A 17566-nucleotide genomic window follows, 5' to 3' on the forward strand; every position below is an offset into this window, starting at 1 on the left:
GCATCTTCAACAGAGAACTGGCTCACACTTGCCCTAGAATATATTGCCGCCATCAACAATCAAGCTGAGGAATCGGGTGCAAAGGTGTGAAATAAATCACAGAACAAAAAAATATCTAAGTCGATAGATTCATGGCTGATTTTTTTTTTTTTAAGAAAAAAGGAAGGCATTGCAAGACCAATCCAGCGTGCTCTATGGTTCAGTTCTAGTTCTATAAATTACACCGATGGATTATAAACGTTACCGACGGCCTCTTTCTCTGCTCCTCTGCATCTCCCAAGTGTTCATTCACAAGCGCTGTGACACTCACATCGCTCATTCCCTGCATGTTTTCTTGCTAACGGAGTTCCAGCTCACGGGAGTGCACTGGACCAGACCACGGGAAGGAATCACTTCTCAGTCTTGAGCCAATCGCAGCAATCTGGCTTTTCATTCTCCAGCAGTCCCCACACAGGTCCCCTTCCTCACAGACTCTGGCTGTGTGATGCACTGTGGGGACTGGCCTGCCCTCCCGATGAAAGGGACAGATGTGTCTGGCTCTCCTCCTTCCTCGTCATCTGTCTAGGGAGTGGATATTATGGCTCAAGTGGATGGCAGCCTTCTGGAACACTCCAGGGAAACGCCACAAGCTTCACTGCTGGTCCTGGAAGGTTTGAGTCTCTGATCTACCATCAGCAATGGCCCACCTTCAGACATCCTGGAATGTAAGAAGATCGGCCCCTGTTTGTTTAAGATGGGCTTTCTTTCTTTCTTTCTTTCTTTTTTAAGGTTTTATTTATTTGACAGACAGTAAGAGATCATGAGCTGGGGCAGAGGGAGAGGGAGAAGCAGACTCCCCGCTGAGCAGAGAGGCCGATGCGGGGCTCGATCCCAGCACCCTGGGATCATGGCCTGAGTCGAAGGCAGACATTTAACCGACTGAGCCACCCAGGAGCCCCAAGATGGGTTTTCTAATACTTACAGCAAAAAGCACCTCTGGTTTAAATGTGCAGGAAAACCATGAAAGAAACCGTTGCTTAACATTAGAAAGTGGACCAGAAGGACAGGAAGAGCACGTCACATCTCACTTCTATGTCCTAGACGATACCTGTAACACGCTTGTAATAACCATCTAGTAAAAGTTATTAAAAATGTATCATAGTCTGGAACACATCGAACCCCACAGTGCTGACCCCGAGAGGCCTGGCAACCGTGGGATGGATCGCTATGCGATCCTGGGAGAGCCCCCCGTGGTTCCTGAACGTGGCCTCCCAGTCCGTGTAGAGACCACGCAGCCGATGACTCCCGGCCCCTTGTGAAGGGGCTCAGCGGTTCGGTAGTGACCCCTGAGTCTGTCTTCCCTCCAGACAGTGACTGACTAGAAATATGTTCTGTGCAGGGAAAGTGCTCAGGAGTGGGAGACAGACACCATCCCCTCCGGGCTGAGGAGAGAAGACGCACCAAGACTGCCGACCACCAGAGGCGGGAGGGAGAGGCGGGCACAATGGGGGAAGGGTACCACACAGTACAAAGTCCCCTGATAAGATACACAAGTCACGGAGACGTAATGTCTCACATGGGGACTACGATTGAGAACAGGTTCTCTGTTGGATGTTGGAAGTCGCTCATCTTCAAAGTTGTCATCACAGGAAAACAAGCCGTGGCCATGTACAGTGGTGGGTGAACCAGACTTACCATGGCAGGTGTTCTGCAATGCGGATGCACGAATATCGAATCGCTGTGTTGCACGCCGGAAACGAATACGTTCTACGTCAATTATCCCTGAAACCAGAGTGAGTGAGAAGCAGGGCACCAGAGGTCACTTCATAACTGGCCTTGTGGTGTCAGAATACCATCCGGCGTGATTCTCCTCTGCTCAGAGTGGACCAAACCCTCTCCCCAAACTCCCGGCCGACGTCTTAATTCTGTAACACGTTCTCTCTGACACCTGCTTGCGAGAGGCCCAGCGTTTCCCGCGGTCCTCCCCAGCCGAGACAAGTAATAGATCCAACTTGTCCACTGGCAGGTGTGTCCCTAGATGCCTCTGGCAGGAACGTACTGGCGACAGCAGCGATTCGAAGCTGTTAATCGCTACTAGAAGCGATGATTATTTTTGAAAATTATAATTATCGTTATGGATCAAGTGGGTCAGGCACATAGGGTGCAATTCCTGGGACGCGACTGAGATTCCACCAGAAGGAGGGTTTGGAAGAGGGTGCAGAATGTTTACCTCGTGTTCTCCTGCATGAAACGGGGTCGTGGAACAGCAGGACACTGGCCATACCCCCAAGAGATGCTGACAAGTCGGGATTTTGAGAAGGTCCCTCCACAAAAGCAGAGAACTGGTCTTTCCTGTTCACAGCTGACTAGCGCACAGCCAGAAAAACGCAGATCTGGTCACACAGCTCAAACCCAATACGTTTTTCTTGAATAAATGGATCCAAGCGTCCTGAAACACTTCAACAGTTTCCTGTGAATATTGACAGGTTGGGTGACAGAGCGAAGACACGTATGATGTTTAGTCCTCACCGCACACCACACTAAATACTGCCCATGTGTTAACTCAGCTGCGCGCGTCTCTGGTCCCATGACGTGGATCCTGGTTGACACACAACAGAGCGGGAGAACAGCTTGCAGGTACACGGGGCTCGGCGTAAATGTAGCTGCCTCTTGCAGCAGACACTAGTGTTAACTGATTCTATGGAGAGGGAAGCTGAGGCACAGACCAGTTAGTGACTCACCAGTGATCCACGGCTGGTAAGTGCTTGAGCTGGGATTCAAATCCACGTAGTCTGGGACACCAGGGGGGCTCAGTCAGTTCAGAGCCTGCCTTGGGCTTAGGCCGTGATCCCGGGCTCCTCTGCTTCTCGGCTCCCTTGCTGCTCCCCCTGCTTGTGCTCCCTCTCACTCTCGGTTTCTCAAATAAATAAAAAAAATCTTAAAAAAGAATAAATCCATGCAGTCTGACTTCAGACTCTGCTCCTAACCAACATAGACTAGTAAAGATGTGGAGGGTAATTCTGCAAAATTCACAGTGTATTTTTATGTTTGTATGCAAAAACACAGAATGCTCATTTTTTTTTTCTTTCACTGAGTGTGAGGAAAAATGGTTTCTGCATTTAAATTAGTCATTGAATAGGCCACAGAACGGAAATCGTAGATCATATAACTCAACCACAACAAAGTAAGGGCACCTCTAAACACCAAAAATAGTGGGGGGCGGGGAGCGCAGCAAACTCAGGGATGAGAAGGGGACCTTGAGATTTAGAGGCGTTGAAAATTATAAGGTAAAGCGAATTGTAACTCTGTGCCTGTGAATTTGAAATTGTAAACGAGATGGACAATTTTCTAGGAAAACGTAAACGATTAAAACCGACCCAAGTGCTGGGACTTTTTTCTAAGGGAAACTGGAACGTGCGTGTGCGTGTTTACCGGGGCAGTCCCTCCCGCAGGACTGTGGTTTGGAAAGGCGGGGCTCCTCCTGGGCTGGAGGTGGGAGGTCCCAGACTGGGGCGGGGGCGGCACTTTCTTGGCGGACTGATGCCTTGGGCTTTGCCGGTACCCAGCGAGCGGGAGTCACCTGTTACAAAGAAAACAGAGCTGATGGCGGCCGGCTGCGGCTGCTCGGGAAGTCCTGGGAATAGGCAGGAGGTGCGCGGAAGGGGCCGGGATGGAAACCCCATAACCGACCCACTCCTCCACACCCCTGGAGTCTTCCTGCCACAGCACCCCCTCTCTTCCCTTCCTCTCCCTCCCACGCTGTGGACGGACATTCTGGATCCGAGCGCGTTTGACGAAGAAAACCCGAGGAAGGCAGAGCCGCGTGGAGAGCAAAGGAGACCCGAGTTCAAATCCCTACCCGGTCCCGCACGTGCGGCGTCAGGTTCGGGGAGCGCGCCGCCCTTCTCCCGACCCCCGGAGCCCCCAGCCGGCTCCCGCGAGGCGGTCTGGCCGGTCTGACCGCGCCTCGGGGGTGCGGGCGGGGCGACGGGCGCCTCTCCCCGCCCCCGCTGCCCCGGCGGTGCTCGCTCCTCCCTGGCACACTCACCCACACAGCCCGCCGGCGTCGCGGCTGGAGACGCGCTCCGGGCGCGGGCGGGCAACGGCGCTTGCCAGCCGGCGGCGGGGGCCGGGACGGAGCACAGGAGACCCGCAGGGCAGAAGAACTGGGCGCAGTTCTCGTCTTCCACGCTTCCTTCTCTTAAAGAAGAACTCCCTTGTTCTCACTTGAACTTGGAGGAGCAAGGGGGTGCTCGGAAGCCACTGACGCTGGGGTCTTATTTAGGAACCTTGGCGAAGTTCTGGGCAAGTCACTCAGCTGGACCGGCGAGGCCCGGGCTCATCCCAGCGCCCGGGCGCGGTTCAGCCTGGAAGTGCCCCTTGGTAACCAGCCCGAAGCGGAGGGCGGGAGTGCCAGGCACCCCCGGATCTTGCTTTTGGAGCCATGCCCCTACCGGAGGCCCGCACTCAGGTGGCCTCCTTTGGTGAGCGTCCTCACCAGGTAAGCGCACCGCAGGGGTCGGCCCTGGTCCACCGGGTGGGAGGGATCTTGAGCTCCCAAGAAGTAAGTCCACGCGTTTAGCCGAGGCAGGAGTAGGAGGCTGGAAGGAAAGTCTGCTTTTATCACAGGAAATTGTGGGAGAAGGGTGTGGAAGATGGATTTACATTTTTTCATTTTTGCATTGACGCGTGGGGGTGAGATGCGTAGGGGCCTGGATTTTTGTAGGAAATGGTTGCGGAGCAGAGCGGGGCGGGGTGACAGGCGTCTGAATTTCTGCAGGGACCGAAAAGGGAGCAAAGCCTACAGTTTTGCAGGAACCTAGGAGGACCGGGCGGCGAGAGGTTGTGATCCTGACAGTGTTCGAGGAACTGTAAAGAGTTCGAACGTGAGCATTTCAGAGCAATGACGGAGAAGCACTTACCGCGCGGGTGGTCCCTGACTCCGCGCTCGGCCTGCGGGAAGATGCCCGGGGACCGCGGCGGCCGGAGCGCGCGCCGCCGGCGTCCAGCACCTCGGACAGTGCCGGGCTCCCAACCCGGCCCCGCGCCCCGCGCGCTCCCCGCCCGGGCCTCCCCGCATCGCCGCCTCCCGCGCCCGGAGAGAGGCCTCCCGGGTCGCAAACGCGGACGTGGAGCTCTGCTTCTGGTCCGCCTCGAACTGCTTCCCGTGACTGCGGAAGGAAGAGGCGGAGTATAAACATCCCCCCGCTTCCGCGAACGCGACCGCGGAACGCCTGGCCTCCTGGATTTTGAAAGGCGACCCAGACTCCTCCTGCGCCCGGCCGGGTGCTGAGCGCTCCGCTCGGTTCTGCGGTCGTTAGGCACGCAGAGAGCCTGGGTGCTGTTATCCCAGTGCTGAGGATGGGGGGGCTCGGTCACCTGTGCAGGTCCCTACTGCCGGCCATGGTGTACCACTCCTGTCCACCCGGCCGGGTTGCAGCAGTGGTAGGTGTGCCCGAGCCGGAGCAAGTCCCCCCGAAAGCTCCGCACTTGGGTTCAGGGCGGCAGAATTTGAATCAAAGCTGGGCCTGTGTGCTTGGAACCTGTGTGCTTGGGCACAATCCCCCAACCTGTCTGAACACCGAGCTCTGTGTCTGGAAAATTAGGGTAATGATGCTTCCTTTGCAAAAGTGCAGGGCAAGATGGTCGAAGAGATCGTGTACCTGGGGGATAACTCTGCAAACTGTGGACTGTGGTTGGGGGGTGGGGGCCGGAAAGGGGGGTGCAGGTGACTGAAAAGAGGAAAGGGTGGGTGATGGGCAGTGGCACCCCAGTGCAGGGCTCAGAGGGAGGATCCTGGATGAGTTTGAGTCAAGATAATAATTCCTTTGGTATTCACAAGACTTTGTACAGTGTTCCCATGTGGCCTCCATTTGCGCCTTACAGCAGTCTTGTTAGGTGGGGTTGAAGTTCTTCTATACGTGTGGCAAAACAACGCTTGGGGGAGTCACACAGCCACCTAGCAGCAGGACTGCCATCCGAATCCAGGCCACCTGCCTCTCTGCTCTGCCGTCTTTCTGCCGCAGCTGTACGTCCTCAGGGGCTAGGATGTGGAGCGGTTACAGACCTACAGGGCATGGAGAGAAGCCCTGTAAGGATCAGGTCTAACCAGGTGAAAATGATTTTGTAAACCAATGTTCGATCTATGGAAACAGCAAGCTCATGTAGATCAACGGCATACATACTCATCGGCTGTATTTTCTTTTGTTCCACAAGGACTTTCGGGCAATTTATAAAGATCCACAAGATGTCAGTTTGACACATTGGAAGTAGCTGAGATTCATTAAGATGTAACTGTGGGCAGACTGATGTGTACAAACATAAGAACAGTCATAAGCTTATTTTGTTGAATCTGCACAGGAGGAGGAGGAGGAGGAGGAGGAGGAGGAGGAGGTAGAGGAAGAAGAGAAGGAAAAGGAAGTGGGGGTGGGGAGGAGAGAGGAAGCTGAGAAAGTAGGTAAGAAACAAGATTCAGGCCAGAACCAGCAGTAAGATGAATACACAGCACGTGTGCCCTGGAGTCCTAGAGGCTTGCTGCGGGTCACTAAGTGAAGTGCTGTGTATGACCAGTGTCTTTCTCGGGGATAGGAGCCGCTTTGTAGGTGTTTGCAGGAGTCTGCTGGCCCTTCTTACTTTTGCACAATTTTTCCTTCAGGAAACAGTCTTGAAAAGAAATGCAATGCCTTGACCCTCTGATCTACCGTGCTGCCTAACAAAGGAAGTGTAACGGGAAATCCCATGCCAAGGTGACTCGGGGAAGAGGAGAGAAAGCAGATGGGATTTTCGCGGCACCGAACTCATTGTTGCGATGGCTCGCAGAAGCGCACCGTGCTTTGAAGTTTAGGAAGAGCGTTCCTCCATCTTTTGGCTCACTGGAGGCTTCTAACAAACCTGTAGAGGTAAGAAGCTAGGCGAGCGAGGGAAAGGACGGAGACAGAGCAGCCCGACTTGAATTCCAAGTTTATTTTCGTTTTATGCCTAGTGTCCTCAACCGCATCCCTGCAGAGGCCAGGGAAGTAGCCTGAGCGCAGGAGTCAGGCCCGTCATAGGATGACAGAGGATGGCAAACTGAACAATGAACGATGCATCCTAAAACATTCAAGTTTCAAAAATTAAAGCACTGTGCCCGTCAAGCAAGGCGACCCTGGGAGCCACATTTGGCCCTCGGTCCTTTACTGGGCAACCTTGATCGACGTCACTCAGGCTGCAGGTGTGGGGAGGTGCGGGAGGGAGAGAGCCTGAACTCGGCAAGATGAAAGACTGTCTGTCTTTAAATCCCCTGTTTCTAAACTGGGAACCAGTGGACAAGGTGCCTCCTCCCAGCTTCAAAAATCTTAGATTTTAATAGTTTCATGGACAGTAATAGAATCCAGCAGTTTCTGGGCCAAAAAAGGGCAACTACTTCCACCCACCCACCCCTCCATCAGAGAGAACATCGTTTTCTTATATTTTTTTGGCGTTGGTGATGTTTTAGTTTCCGGGGTTCCTCATCCAGTCAGTCAGTCCCTGCCTGCGCCTTTGGAAGGTGTGTGCGCCCCACTGTGGTGGCCCCGTTTCTGAGGGAGACGGAAAACAGCCCTGAGGGGTGAACGGGAGAAGGGTGGGCTGAGGGGCAGGGGGGCCAGACCGCGGGGAAGGAACCAGGCAAATTTTGCTCACGTCTCAGTGAGCAAAAACTTAACTCTGTTTTTTAACTTCTTGACTCTGTTTCTGAAACACGTGGTGGGGGACCCACTCTGGGGTTGCTAATACGTGGTGGGGGACCCACTCTGGGGTTGCTAATTTTAAAACGTGGTGCCTCGTGCCAAGTGCTGGGGGTTCCAGAATTCAGGAGCCTCCTTCCCTCCGACAGGCTGAGGAACCACGAAAGGCGTCTCATCCTCCCTGTGTTAGGGGTCCCTGCCCCTCATTTTCGTTCTCTGCCACGCACGTCAGGAGATGAATTCCCAAACCAAAGTCCGTCAGACCGCGGTGGGCTCCCGCGCTCCCGTGGGTCACGTTTAGTGCTGCCTTCGGAGCGCCTGTCCAGCCTGAGGCTCCTCTCCGCCTCGTCCCACCGGTGCTCCTGACCCTCGTCCTCCCTCAGCGGCTCCTAGGTGACCTCCGGCCTCCAGCAGACCCTTCCGAGCCCGACTTCGACACACTTTGTCCTTCGTGCCCGGCAGGTGCGTTGACACTCAGTCCGTGTTTGGTGGTGAACGAAGGATGAATGGGCCGGCAGCGCCAGTGCGTCCCACGTGGTTTGCGCGGCCATATTCAAGCTTCATCCACACAAGCCTGTCAGTGTATCAGCACTTTATGGGGAGATAACGCCCTGGGGAGTAGGGGTGAGGGCCGTGGAAGGCGGAGAGGGAACGAGGAGGGGCAGGTACAAGGGGACACGCAGCCAGCCACGGCCTGACAGCAGGCGCCCGCAGCTCCGTTTCGCGGAAGGCATGTCCTCTGCGGCATCCCCTGCCCCGAAATCCTTGAAGCCCACCAGCAGCGAGGAGAGGAGGTGGCCCGACATTCTGTTTCCCACCACCTCCCTCCCTTCAGTCAGCATCTGCTCTAGAAAGGGTTAGCGCGCCCGCGTGTCTGCACCCGGTGGCCTCGGGGAAGCTGCTGCTCCTGGCCGGTTGAAGCCGGGGCGTGGGACTCGTGGGACACCTGTTCACCTGCAGCACTGGCCTGACCGACGACGTGGGAGAGGGGCAAGCCCTGCCAAGGCCACTCGGGCCAGACAGACAGGCGGGGGGCCAACACCGGAGACGGGCAGGTCGACGTGACCGCGTCGGTCTGGGGGATGCGGAAAGCGAAGGGCAGGGCTGTCGTCCCCCACCGCGGGGGTGAGCCGAGGGTCTGCGTCTGTCCTCACTCAGAGCTCCTGCGTTTTTGTCATTCAGGAATGTCAGTCCGGAGGCACACAGTGAAAAGGGGCTGTGGACAGCATGGAAAGTGCTCCCTACACAGAGTCGTACCCTCAGATGGGCTGGAGACTGCCAGCATGCCTCGTCTGCATTCTGTGCTCTCCTTAGATGCTGGGATTTGGGACGAGGCCTGCGCTCAGGGGAGCAGGGGGCCGCCGACCCCAAGTTCGGGGAGAGCAGCATCTCCCAGAGAGGCCGTCCTGTCCCCTCTGGTCCTTCCTCCTTCCCCTCCCTTCCAGCCTCCCTCCCTCCCTGCCCCGGACCTTGAAGGGGTCTGGAGGGATGCGATGTGCCCCACACGGGACTCGGAGGGACGCGCCACGGTCCGTTCTCCTGCCCGTCCTGCCTTCCTTTCCCTGTGTCTTGCTCCTTTCCCCTGAGTCTTCCTGGATCCTCCTCCTAATGACGACGCGGCTGATGAGGGAGAGAAGACCGCGTCCCTGCCTCGGGGCTCACGGAGGCCGACCCAGGAGACGAACACGTCGACGCTCCATGGAGAAGTTTGCAAAGCGTCAAGGAGCCCGGGAGAGGCCGTGTCCGGTTTTTCTCGTGTCGTGTAGTGTGTGTGCGACTGCGGCGGTGAGGGTGGGTCGTGTGTGTGCTGTGCGGGGTGCGCGTCTGGGTGCTGTGTCAGCGCGAGGAAGAGAGAAGGCCAAGACCGTGCAAGCATTACAGCGTGTGCGTGTACTACACTTGATTTTCTTCTTGGTGGGCTGCGTCTGGATTTTGCTTTTTATGAATTGTGCTGCTGGGAACGTTTCTGTACATGTTTGGCTACACAGATTTACGGGTAATTTATTGGTGTGAATGACTCACCCCCAAACGAGTGACTTCGAACGGTAATCAGTTATTTGTGCATTGTTTCTGCAACGCGGACCGGGCTCTGGAAACTTCTGCCGGCCTCACCTGCGTTCCTTCCCGCAGGGGTGACCAGCTGGGGGTCGGCCGGTCCGAGGCGGCCTCGCTCGCACTGCGGTGGTCAGCGGGGCTGGCCCGCTGGGACTCCATGTGTCCCTGCCGGCGGGACACCCCGCATGTCTTTACAGGCAGCAAACGAAGGTCCACGGAGGCCTTGCAAGTCGCACACGGCCGCTCTGGCTGCGCTTTCTTGGTCAAGGCAGGGGTGCGTGGAGGAGGGGCGAGGGTCTTCGCAGGCATGTGCTCGGGGAGGGGAGGACGTCGTGGCCACGCTTCTCAGTCCACCGCAGGCGGAAGCCCGCGTGGAGTGACTGGGGCGGAGGGCTGGTTTCGGCCCCGCCAGCGGGTTCCTGCCGCCTCGAATCCTGGTCCGACCCTGGTCTCGGAGCCGCTGGTCTAATTTTAGCCGCGCCGGATTACACAGCATGTGTAGTGGCCTCTCGTTGTGCCTTAATTTGATTTTCTCTGCCTACTAATGAGGCTCAGCACCTTTTTATGTGCTCGTCGGCGGTTTGTGGGTCCTCTTTCGGAGGAAGTGATTTGTGGGAGTTCTTTATATAGCCTGCGCATGAGTCAGCTGTCATCTCCCTCTGCCCTCCCTGTTCGGTCTTGAGTGATTCTCCTCTTGATTAAAAAGGAAGTCGCATCTGAGCCGAGGTCTGCGGGACGATGAGTCAGGAAGGAAGAGCGGGGAGACCTTGCAGTTAGGAGCACGAGGGGTGCTGAAAGGGACAAACATGCGGGCATCTGAGGGAGACGCTGTGTGTGGGCGACCGGGGCAACAGCGGGGGAGCTGGGGGGCTGGGCTGGGGACCAGGGGCCTCTGAGGGAGCAGGAGTCCGTGTTTTCGCTGCGCACTCCCTCTCCTTGATTTGTGGCGTGGGACCTGCTTCATTGTGTCCAGCGTGCGGGGACGCACACACCTAGCCCAGAGACCTTCCTAAAGGGATCTTATTATAGTCCTTATCAGGCCCTTCTTATAGGGGATGGTGGAAAAAGAGAAAGGCCATACCTCACGCGCACACACACCCACACACGCACACCCACGTGCACACACACACCGTAGGAGCCTGAAGGAGGAGGCGCAGAGACGGGGAGACAGCGGCCATGCGGTGTCCCTGGGCGGGAGCGTTTCTAGAGAAGATCTTGGGGGACCACGAGCACACCTGCAGCACGACCCCCCGAGATCTAGCTCTCGGGACAAAGCCTTGTTTGAAGCAGAGGGACACTGGACGGTTAACCACAGTCGCTTCCCTGAAGGGAGTGGCTTCCCCGAGGCATGTGTGTGGGTGCGTGTGCGTGTACGTGTGCATGTGCATGTCCACGCACGCGCACGAGGAGAGCTCTTCTTCGTTGCAGCCTTAAGTGCGGTTTGGGCGTTTGCAAACACTGCAAGTACCTGTTAACATCTTAGAGACTGATGAAGGGTGTGGGTCTGTCTGTAACTTCAGCCAAGGCAGGCTTCTGACTTCCCATTTAACAGAGGGTCATAAACTGATCAGAAACGGCTCAGGGCAGTGGGGGTGGGGGAGGACAGATGTGCCTTAGGTGGGGAGCCAGGACCATCGGCTCAGCAGGAGCCTGGGGGACAGAGTCCCCTGGAGGGGCTGTGCTGGCACAGACGTGGGCCCGGAGGGGCCCCCACCTCTCCGTATCCGCGGACGGCCTCTCCAGCGACACCGGGTTTGGGGGCTCTGGTGCAGGAACTCAGGGAGGGACACGGGGCCAGGTTTGGCAGGGCTCCGCCGCGGACGCTTGGGTGTGGGCAGGCGTGTGATCCCGCCCATCCTCTGCCCTGCGCCTGTTCCCAGGGGGGAAGGGGTGCGGCATCGTTCTGGAAGACAATGGGACGATGTTCTGGAGGGCGACGGGATTCTGACACCTGCTGGAAAAGTAGAGACTACAACCCGGACGGGGTAGCGAGACTGGTTTTGCTTTATGATGATTTTCTGCCCTGATTTCTCCCCTCTTATATAGTAACGCATGCTTACGTCAGGAAGTACGGCAAAGAGAAGGTGAAAACCGTCCATTGCTCTATGACCGTTCTGGCGTGTTTCCTGCTGGAAGAAGAATGGGGTGAACAGTTATTTATGAGGTGACCCGAGAGGCAGCCTCGCCGCTCGATGCTGGGGCTGGGGCTGTGGCAGCGAACCAGGCAGACATGGGCCTTTCCACGTGCGGAAGCCAGCGTGGCCCACGGGCGCGAAGCGTGGTTTCCTCCACGACATTCGAGGTAAGCGACGGCCGTCTGTCTTGCTTACCGTGCGCTGGGCTTACGTCCGCGGCTTTGCTGTGGGGAAGGGTTCTCCGTACGTGCTCTCGTTTGACCTCTGTGCTGGCTCTGTGAGGGGCGGCCACCGTCCCCCGACCCCACGCACGTGACAGACGGATGTGGACGAGCTGGGTGACCTGGCGGGATCTGGCGGCCCCGCACCCCGCACCCCTGCACCAGCCACAGCACTCCGGCCGCCGGCGGAGCACACATCATCTCTCTCTCTTCTCCCTCGCTAGGTCTGATCGCCGCGGTGGCCCGGAGGCGCTGCCGAGGCCAGGATGATGGACGACGACACGGAGCTGAGGACAGATGGGAACTCCCTCCTGAAGGCGGTGTGGCTGGGGAGGCTCAGGCTGACCAGGCTCCTCCTGGAAGGGGGCGCTTACATCAATGAAAGCAACGACAAAGGGGAGACGGCCCTCATGGTGGCGTGCATCACCCAGCACGTGGACCAGCAGAGCACCAGCCGGCCCAGGATGGTGAAGTACCTGCTGGACCAGAGGGCAGACCCCAACATCCAGGACAAGTCCGGCAAGACGGCTCTCATCCACGCCTGCATCCGGAGGGCGGGGGGCGACGTGGTGTCCCTGCTCCTGGAGAACGGCGCCGACCCCAGCCTCGAGGACCGCACGGGGGCTTCGGCCCTGGTCTACGCCATCAATGCCGATGACAAGGACGCCCTGAGGCACCTGCTGGATGCCTGCAAAGCCAAAGGAAAGGAGGTGATCATCATAACAACCGCTAAGTCCTTGTCAGGCACCAAAACCACCAAGCAGTATCTCAACGCCCCTCCGTCGCCCGGAGGGGAAGACCGCCAGTCCCCTCCGCTGTGCACGTCCCCCTCGGACATCAAACTGAAGGCTCCAGGCCGGGGAGCCCCACCCACAGACAGGGAGGATGACTTCTTCAGCCTCCAGTCAGGGCGTCTGAGTGCCGGCAACATGGCCAGGGCTCTCAACGAGCCCGGGTCGCCCCTCAGGAAAGTGGGGAACCTCAAGCGGGCCCGCCTGCCCCAGCTGAAGAGGCTGCAGTCTGAACCCTGGGGCCTGATTGCGCCGTCCGTGCTGGCAGCCAGCGCGCGTCAGGACGAGACCCACGGCCCCGGCCCAGACAGCGAGGTCGTCAAGAGCTTCAGTGATGTGTCCTTCCCCAAGAGGGGGCCGCTCTCCAGAACCAGCAGCATCGATGGCAAAGACCCCCCCTTCTTCCCCACCGTCGCCGAGCAGGTGCAGAAGATCACGGCCTCCCCAGGACCAGCATCCTGGAAGGCCGCCCACGAGAAGGGTCAGGCTTCCCACCCCCGTCTTGCCCGGAGAGGGACTCTCCCCGCTGACCAGGAGAAGGTGGGTTTCAGTCCAGCAGGCCCCCCTGCTCTCAAAGATCCCGTGTCCCTCAAGTGGCTGGAGAGTGATTTGCACGACTTAGATTTACAGACTGGGGCCGACCAGCTCAGCTCGGTCTCCCTGGAATCAAGCAAAGGGCCCTTGGACAGGAAGAGGCTCGACGGCTCCTTCCTGGCTCTCTTCCACGGCTCACGGGAGTCCCTGGACCCTGCGCCCAGCACGTCCCCCAGCTCGGCACGCCGCCGGCCACCACCTCTGCTGGAAAGGCGAGGTTCTGGGACTCTGCTGCTGGACCGAGTTTCGCACACCAGGCCCGGCTTCTTGCCGCCTTTAAACATCGGTGGGAACCCACCTATCCCTGACATCAGATCCAGCAGCAAACCGTCTTCTCCACTTGCGAGCGGCTTGAAATCCATGGTTCCCGTTGCGCCCAGTTCACCCAAGAGAGCAGACCTGAGAGGCAGACGGGCGCTCCTGCGGAGACACTCCATGCAGGCCGAGCAGATGAGGCAGCTGTCGGACTTCGAGCAGACCGTCACCTAGCAGCGGCCGGCAGGCTGTAAACCACAGAACTCTGCGCAGTTACTGGAAGGCACCCTCACCTAGAGCAACACAGCCGCACATCCCGTGGGTCCCTCTGCGCTGCCGGCGGGGACGGAGCTGGGCGCTGTGTCCCTGCGGAAGTGGTCTCTGGGTTTATGCAGTTTTCCCTGCAGAGAGCTCAGGGTAGTTGGGTTCGAGACACGAAATCACCGAAACCAAAAATTTCCCCACGGTCCTCCCTTTGGGGTTGGGAAGGCCCCCCAGGCAGACAAGCACGGAGGTCCTGAGATGGTATTCAGATCACGCCCTTTGTAATCCATCTATAAAGTGCCTACAGAGATGACGAGGCTTTCACATTCGTCGGGATGTGCAGGAGCTCAGTGGGCCCGGAGCTCGGGAATCCCGCAGCTGTGTTCCCTTCCAAACAGCAGAAGCGGAGCTCCCCGTTCAGAGAGGCCCCGCGGGTGGGCGCTGTCCAGCACCCGGAGCCCCAGACCCCTCCTGCCCCCGTCACACCTGCGTTCATGTACACCTGCGGGTGTGTGGCGGGTCCCCAGCGATGGTAACCACGTGTTCCCTGAATCCCGAGGGGCCGTCCTTGAGGGGTGCCTCAGAGACGCGGCCTGCCCCCTGCCCTGACACTAGCTCTGTGTCGGAATCTTGTGGAAAGACCCTCGGGGGCGGTTAATGAATTTGGAGGTGAATGTGATACAATTTCCAGAACAGACCCTTTTCTTGCTTGTTCTTGAGAAAACTTGATGAGACTCCCCAAAGCCAGGACGATAGTAACGATGGGACGGGCAGGGGGTGCTTCTCAGGCCGGAGCTGCGGGACGGCTTTGAGTTCTGTAGCCTGAACGGGGAAGGGGTGCCGGCCGTCCTGTCAGGGGCTGCTGTCCAGGTAATTGAAGAAAATTCTGGTTTCTGCTGTGTCTGAACTATCCACATGATGGAGGTTTGTAGAAATGACCGGAACGACCCTTTCCAGCCACGTTGCCCCAGCGGAGAAGGGAGGCAGACGCTTGGCACATCTGCAGGGCTGGAGGCACGTTTCGGATGAGGGCTCCTGGTTACGTCCCAGTCATCTTCCTCTCCTGCTGCCCGGATACGCCGGCTCCAGGGTTAGAAGAATGCGGTGGTCCCTAGGGGTTGCGTCCTACAGAGGAATGAGCAAAGGCTCTGAGACTGGGGTTTGCATCCCTGTTTTCATCATTTACCAGCTTTGTGACTTCTCGAAGCCTCCACTCCCTCATGGGCAAAACGGGCTTGGCAGTGGTCCACCTTGAAAGGGGGAGGGGGAAGAACGGGCCAGCTGCTGGGCCTGGCACGGAGCAGTGACTGCACGGGAGGTAGCTGATTCTGACGGACACCTTCAGACCGCTGAAGCGCCCGCGTCTCAGATAATACATTATATCCTGCACAAAATGGATTTCAGTGCTGCTGAGGAACTCCAGGGTCTCCTTGAGACCCCCGGGGGTGCCGTGGTACCGAGCCGTCGGCACACTGGTCGAGGAAAATGCCTTCCGCCACGTCGGCTCTCCAGGTCACAGCATTTCTGTCACGGCATCTGCTAGGCGGTTGTCTGAGCACCCCAAACAGAAGCGTGGACGACGCTTAACAGGTAACCTGAATGTTTACTTTTTCATCATTCCTTCCAGGCGGGCCTGTCCGTGCTCAGTCCCAGCACTGCTGAAGCTTTAGGCTGGGTGGGCTTTGTCATCGGGGCTGACCTTGCGTGGCAGGAGGCTCGGCGGCAGCCCTGCCCTCTGCCCGCCAGACACCAGTAGCACCTTCCTCCTGGGTGCGACCACCAGAAACATCTCCAGACATCTCCTGGGCCCACACCGCCTCGGCTGATCACTGCGGCTCCAGGAGGGGGACAGCGTGCCTGGCAGAAATCGGTCATGACCAGCAAAGCCGCACAGAGGTGTGGGTCTGGCTGCGTCAGCCCTCCCACTGACCTGAAGCCAATCGAATTCTGCTTTAGTAGGATGACTGATCGATTGATCCATAACTCGGGCCCTCGGGGTTCTTGGCAAGCACACCTGTGGGAGTGCTGGTGCCCTTTTGTACTTTGTGGGGAGGGAGGAAAAGCATGTAAGCTAGTGAAAACCTAGGGCTCACAAACTTGGTTTAGGGTGAACAATGCATAAGCTTCTCGGACCACTGAGTCACGAATAGTTCTTACCAAATGGACGGGATTGCAGGCAAGGACACGTTCCCACACATTAGAGAAAATCATAGGGACATCCCTTGTTCTCAGCAGCTCATTAACTCCTCCCACCCCCCCCCACCCCCCCACCCCCTCCCACTGTCCGCACTGCCAGCGAAAGCTAGCCTCTGCTAGTAGATCCGGAATAGCCCGTCCGTCCCACGCGTGCCCACAGCAGGAGCAGCGGGGACTCTTGGTCTGCCTCTGTCCCTGGTGACCCGTCCGTTGGCCTTTCTCCGAACGGTACGTCCTCCATCCCCGTTTGATGATGCATTTGCTGCATTAGGCTGGGTTCCAAACTAGTACGACCACAACACTTCGTCACGGTTAGTCAGTGCAGAAAAAAGCGATTTGTCCACATCAACGAACCACACAAGGATGCTTCTAAAACGCACATTTTAGATTCCACCGTGCTTTCTAGATCAGAGAGGCGCTTCTCTTTTCCGAATCCTGGTGCCACTACAGGAGTTAGCTGCAGGCTGTAGTTAAGACTTTCTGGAATGCTTGTCAAAATATATTCTAGAACAGGAGCCTGAAGTTTAAATTCTGGAACTTTGGTTTAGCTTCTAGACACCTCGAAGCCGGTTTCTGTTTGTTTATTTAGACCTGTCGTAGAGTCTCTTAGAATTTCATCAGGTAAACGTGTCCTGCCAAAGGCAGGCTGTGTCTGACCCTTCCCCTTAAACTCCTCCTCCTGCTTGAACTGATTCTCTGTGGTGTTGGACTCTAGTCTCAAGCTGGCGGCAAGGTCAGAGACGTGTCCACATGCAAGTAACGAAACCGTCCAGATATTTCTAACATGTCAATAAAAAGATATATGGCAATCCTTTAATAGCACACCCTTTTTTGTAGTGAAGTCTCCATGATAAATATCACCTTTTCCTTATGACGGGGTTGATGTGACCGCCTGGGAATGTCATCCTTAGCAGACACCCTAATTTCATGCATGCATAATTTTAAAAATTAACTTTTACTTACACAAGTATTATGGTTTCTCCCTTGGTTAAACAAGAGGCAGAGGACAAGAAAGTGCTTTTCCACAGCGAGAGGTGGGTCTCTGTACCCTGCCCGCCTCTGCTTGGGTTTCCTGAGTGGGGAGGGGCCTCCCTCCTTGGGTCCGAGGTCTAACATCGATGAGTGGTAACATACGCTCCTGCTCGAGGACAGGGCACAGGTATCGTCTCTGGGAGTCCAGGATCTGTGACTCACGTTTCATCCGCACCCGATCCAGTGCAAACCGTACCTTTAGGTTCTCCCCTGGACGACTGAAATGACTTAGGTTAACAAAAAGAAAAAAAGGAAAGGACTAGTTTCAGTATGTCTCTTCCCCCTCTGTCTTCAGGAAAGGCAGGTCCCCATTGTTTCTGAACCCCTAGAGGAGAGATTAT

The 17566-nt window shown here is 57.0% G+C and overlaps 1 protein-coding gene and 1 long non-coding RNA gene across 8 annotated transcripts; one reads left to right on the top strand and one right to left on the bottom strand.

Moving 5' to 3' along the window:
• Window positions 1-114: 114 nt before the first annotated feature.
• On the bottom strand, window positions 115-5157 carry LOC106006959. Of its 7 annotated transcripts, XR_006602663.1 has the most exons (6): window positions 4902-5157; window positions 4028-4580; window positions 2210-3559; window positions 1675-1761; window positions 962-1087; window positions 115-697 (listed from the first exon to the last, which is right to left on the bottom strand). It is a non-coding gene; the product is annotated as an uncharacterized LOC106006959 (long non-coding RNA). The 7 variants fall into 7 exon arrangements; XR_001181349.2 differs by having other exon boundaries at window positions 962-2896; window positions 3412-3559; XR_001181348.2 differs by having other exon boundaries at window positions 962-2449; window positions 2721-3559.
• On the top strand, window positions 4372-17057 carry ANKRD34C (ankyrin repeat domain 34C). The gene is made up of 5 exons (XM_004763622.2): window positions 4372-4480; window positions 6635-6878; window positions 7832-8144; window positions 11784-12039; window positions 12318-17057. The coding sequence occupies exon 5, from the start codon at window positions 12360-12362 to the stop codon at window positions 13965-13967; it is 1608 nt and encodes a 535-aa protein (XP_004763679.1). The 5' UTR covers window positions 4372-4480; window positions 6635-6878; window positions 7832-8144; window positions 11784-12039; window positions 12318-12359; the 3' UTR covers window positions 13968-17057.
• Window positions 17058-17566: the final 509 nt, after the last annotated feature.

Source organism: Mustela putorius, unplaced genomic scaffold (assembly GCF_011764305.1).
Source record: "Mustela putorius furo isolate JIRA1106 unplaced genomic scaffold, ASM1176430v1.1 tig00003875_pilon_pilon_pilon, whole genome shotgun sequence".
NCBI classification, from domain to species: domain Eukaryota; kingdom Metazoa; phylum Chordata; class Mammalia; order Carnivora; family Mustelidae; genus Mustela; species Mustela putorius.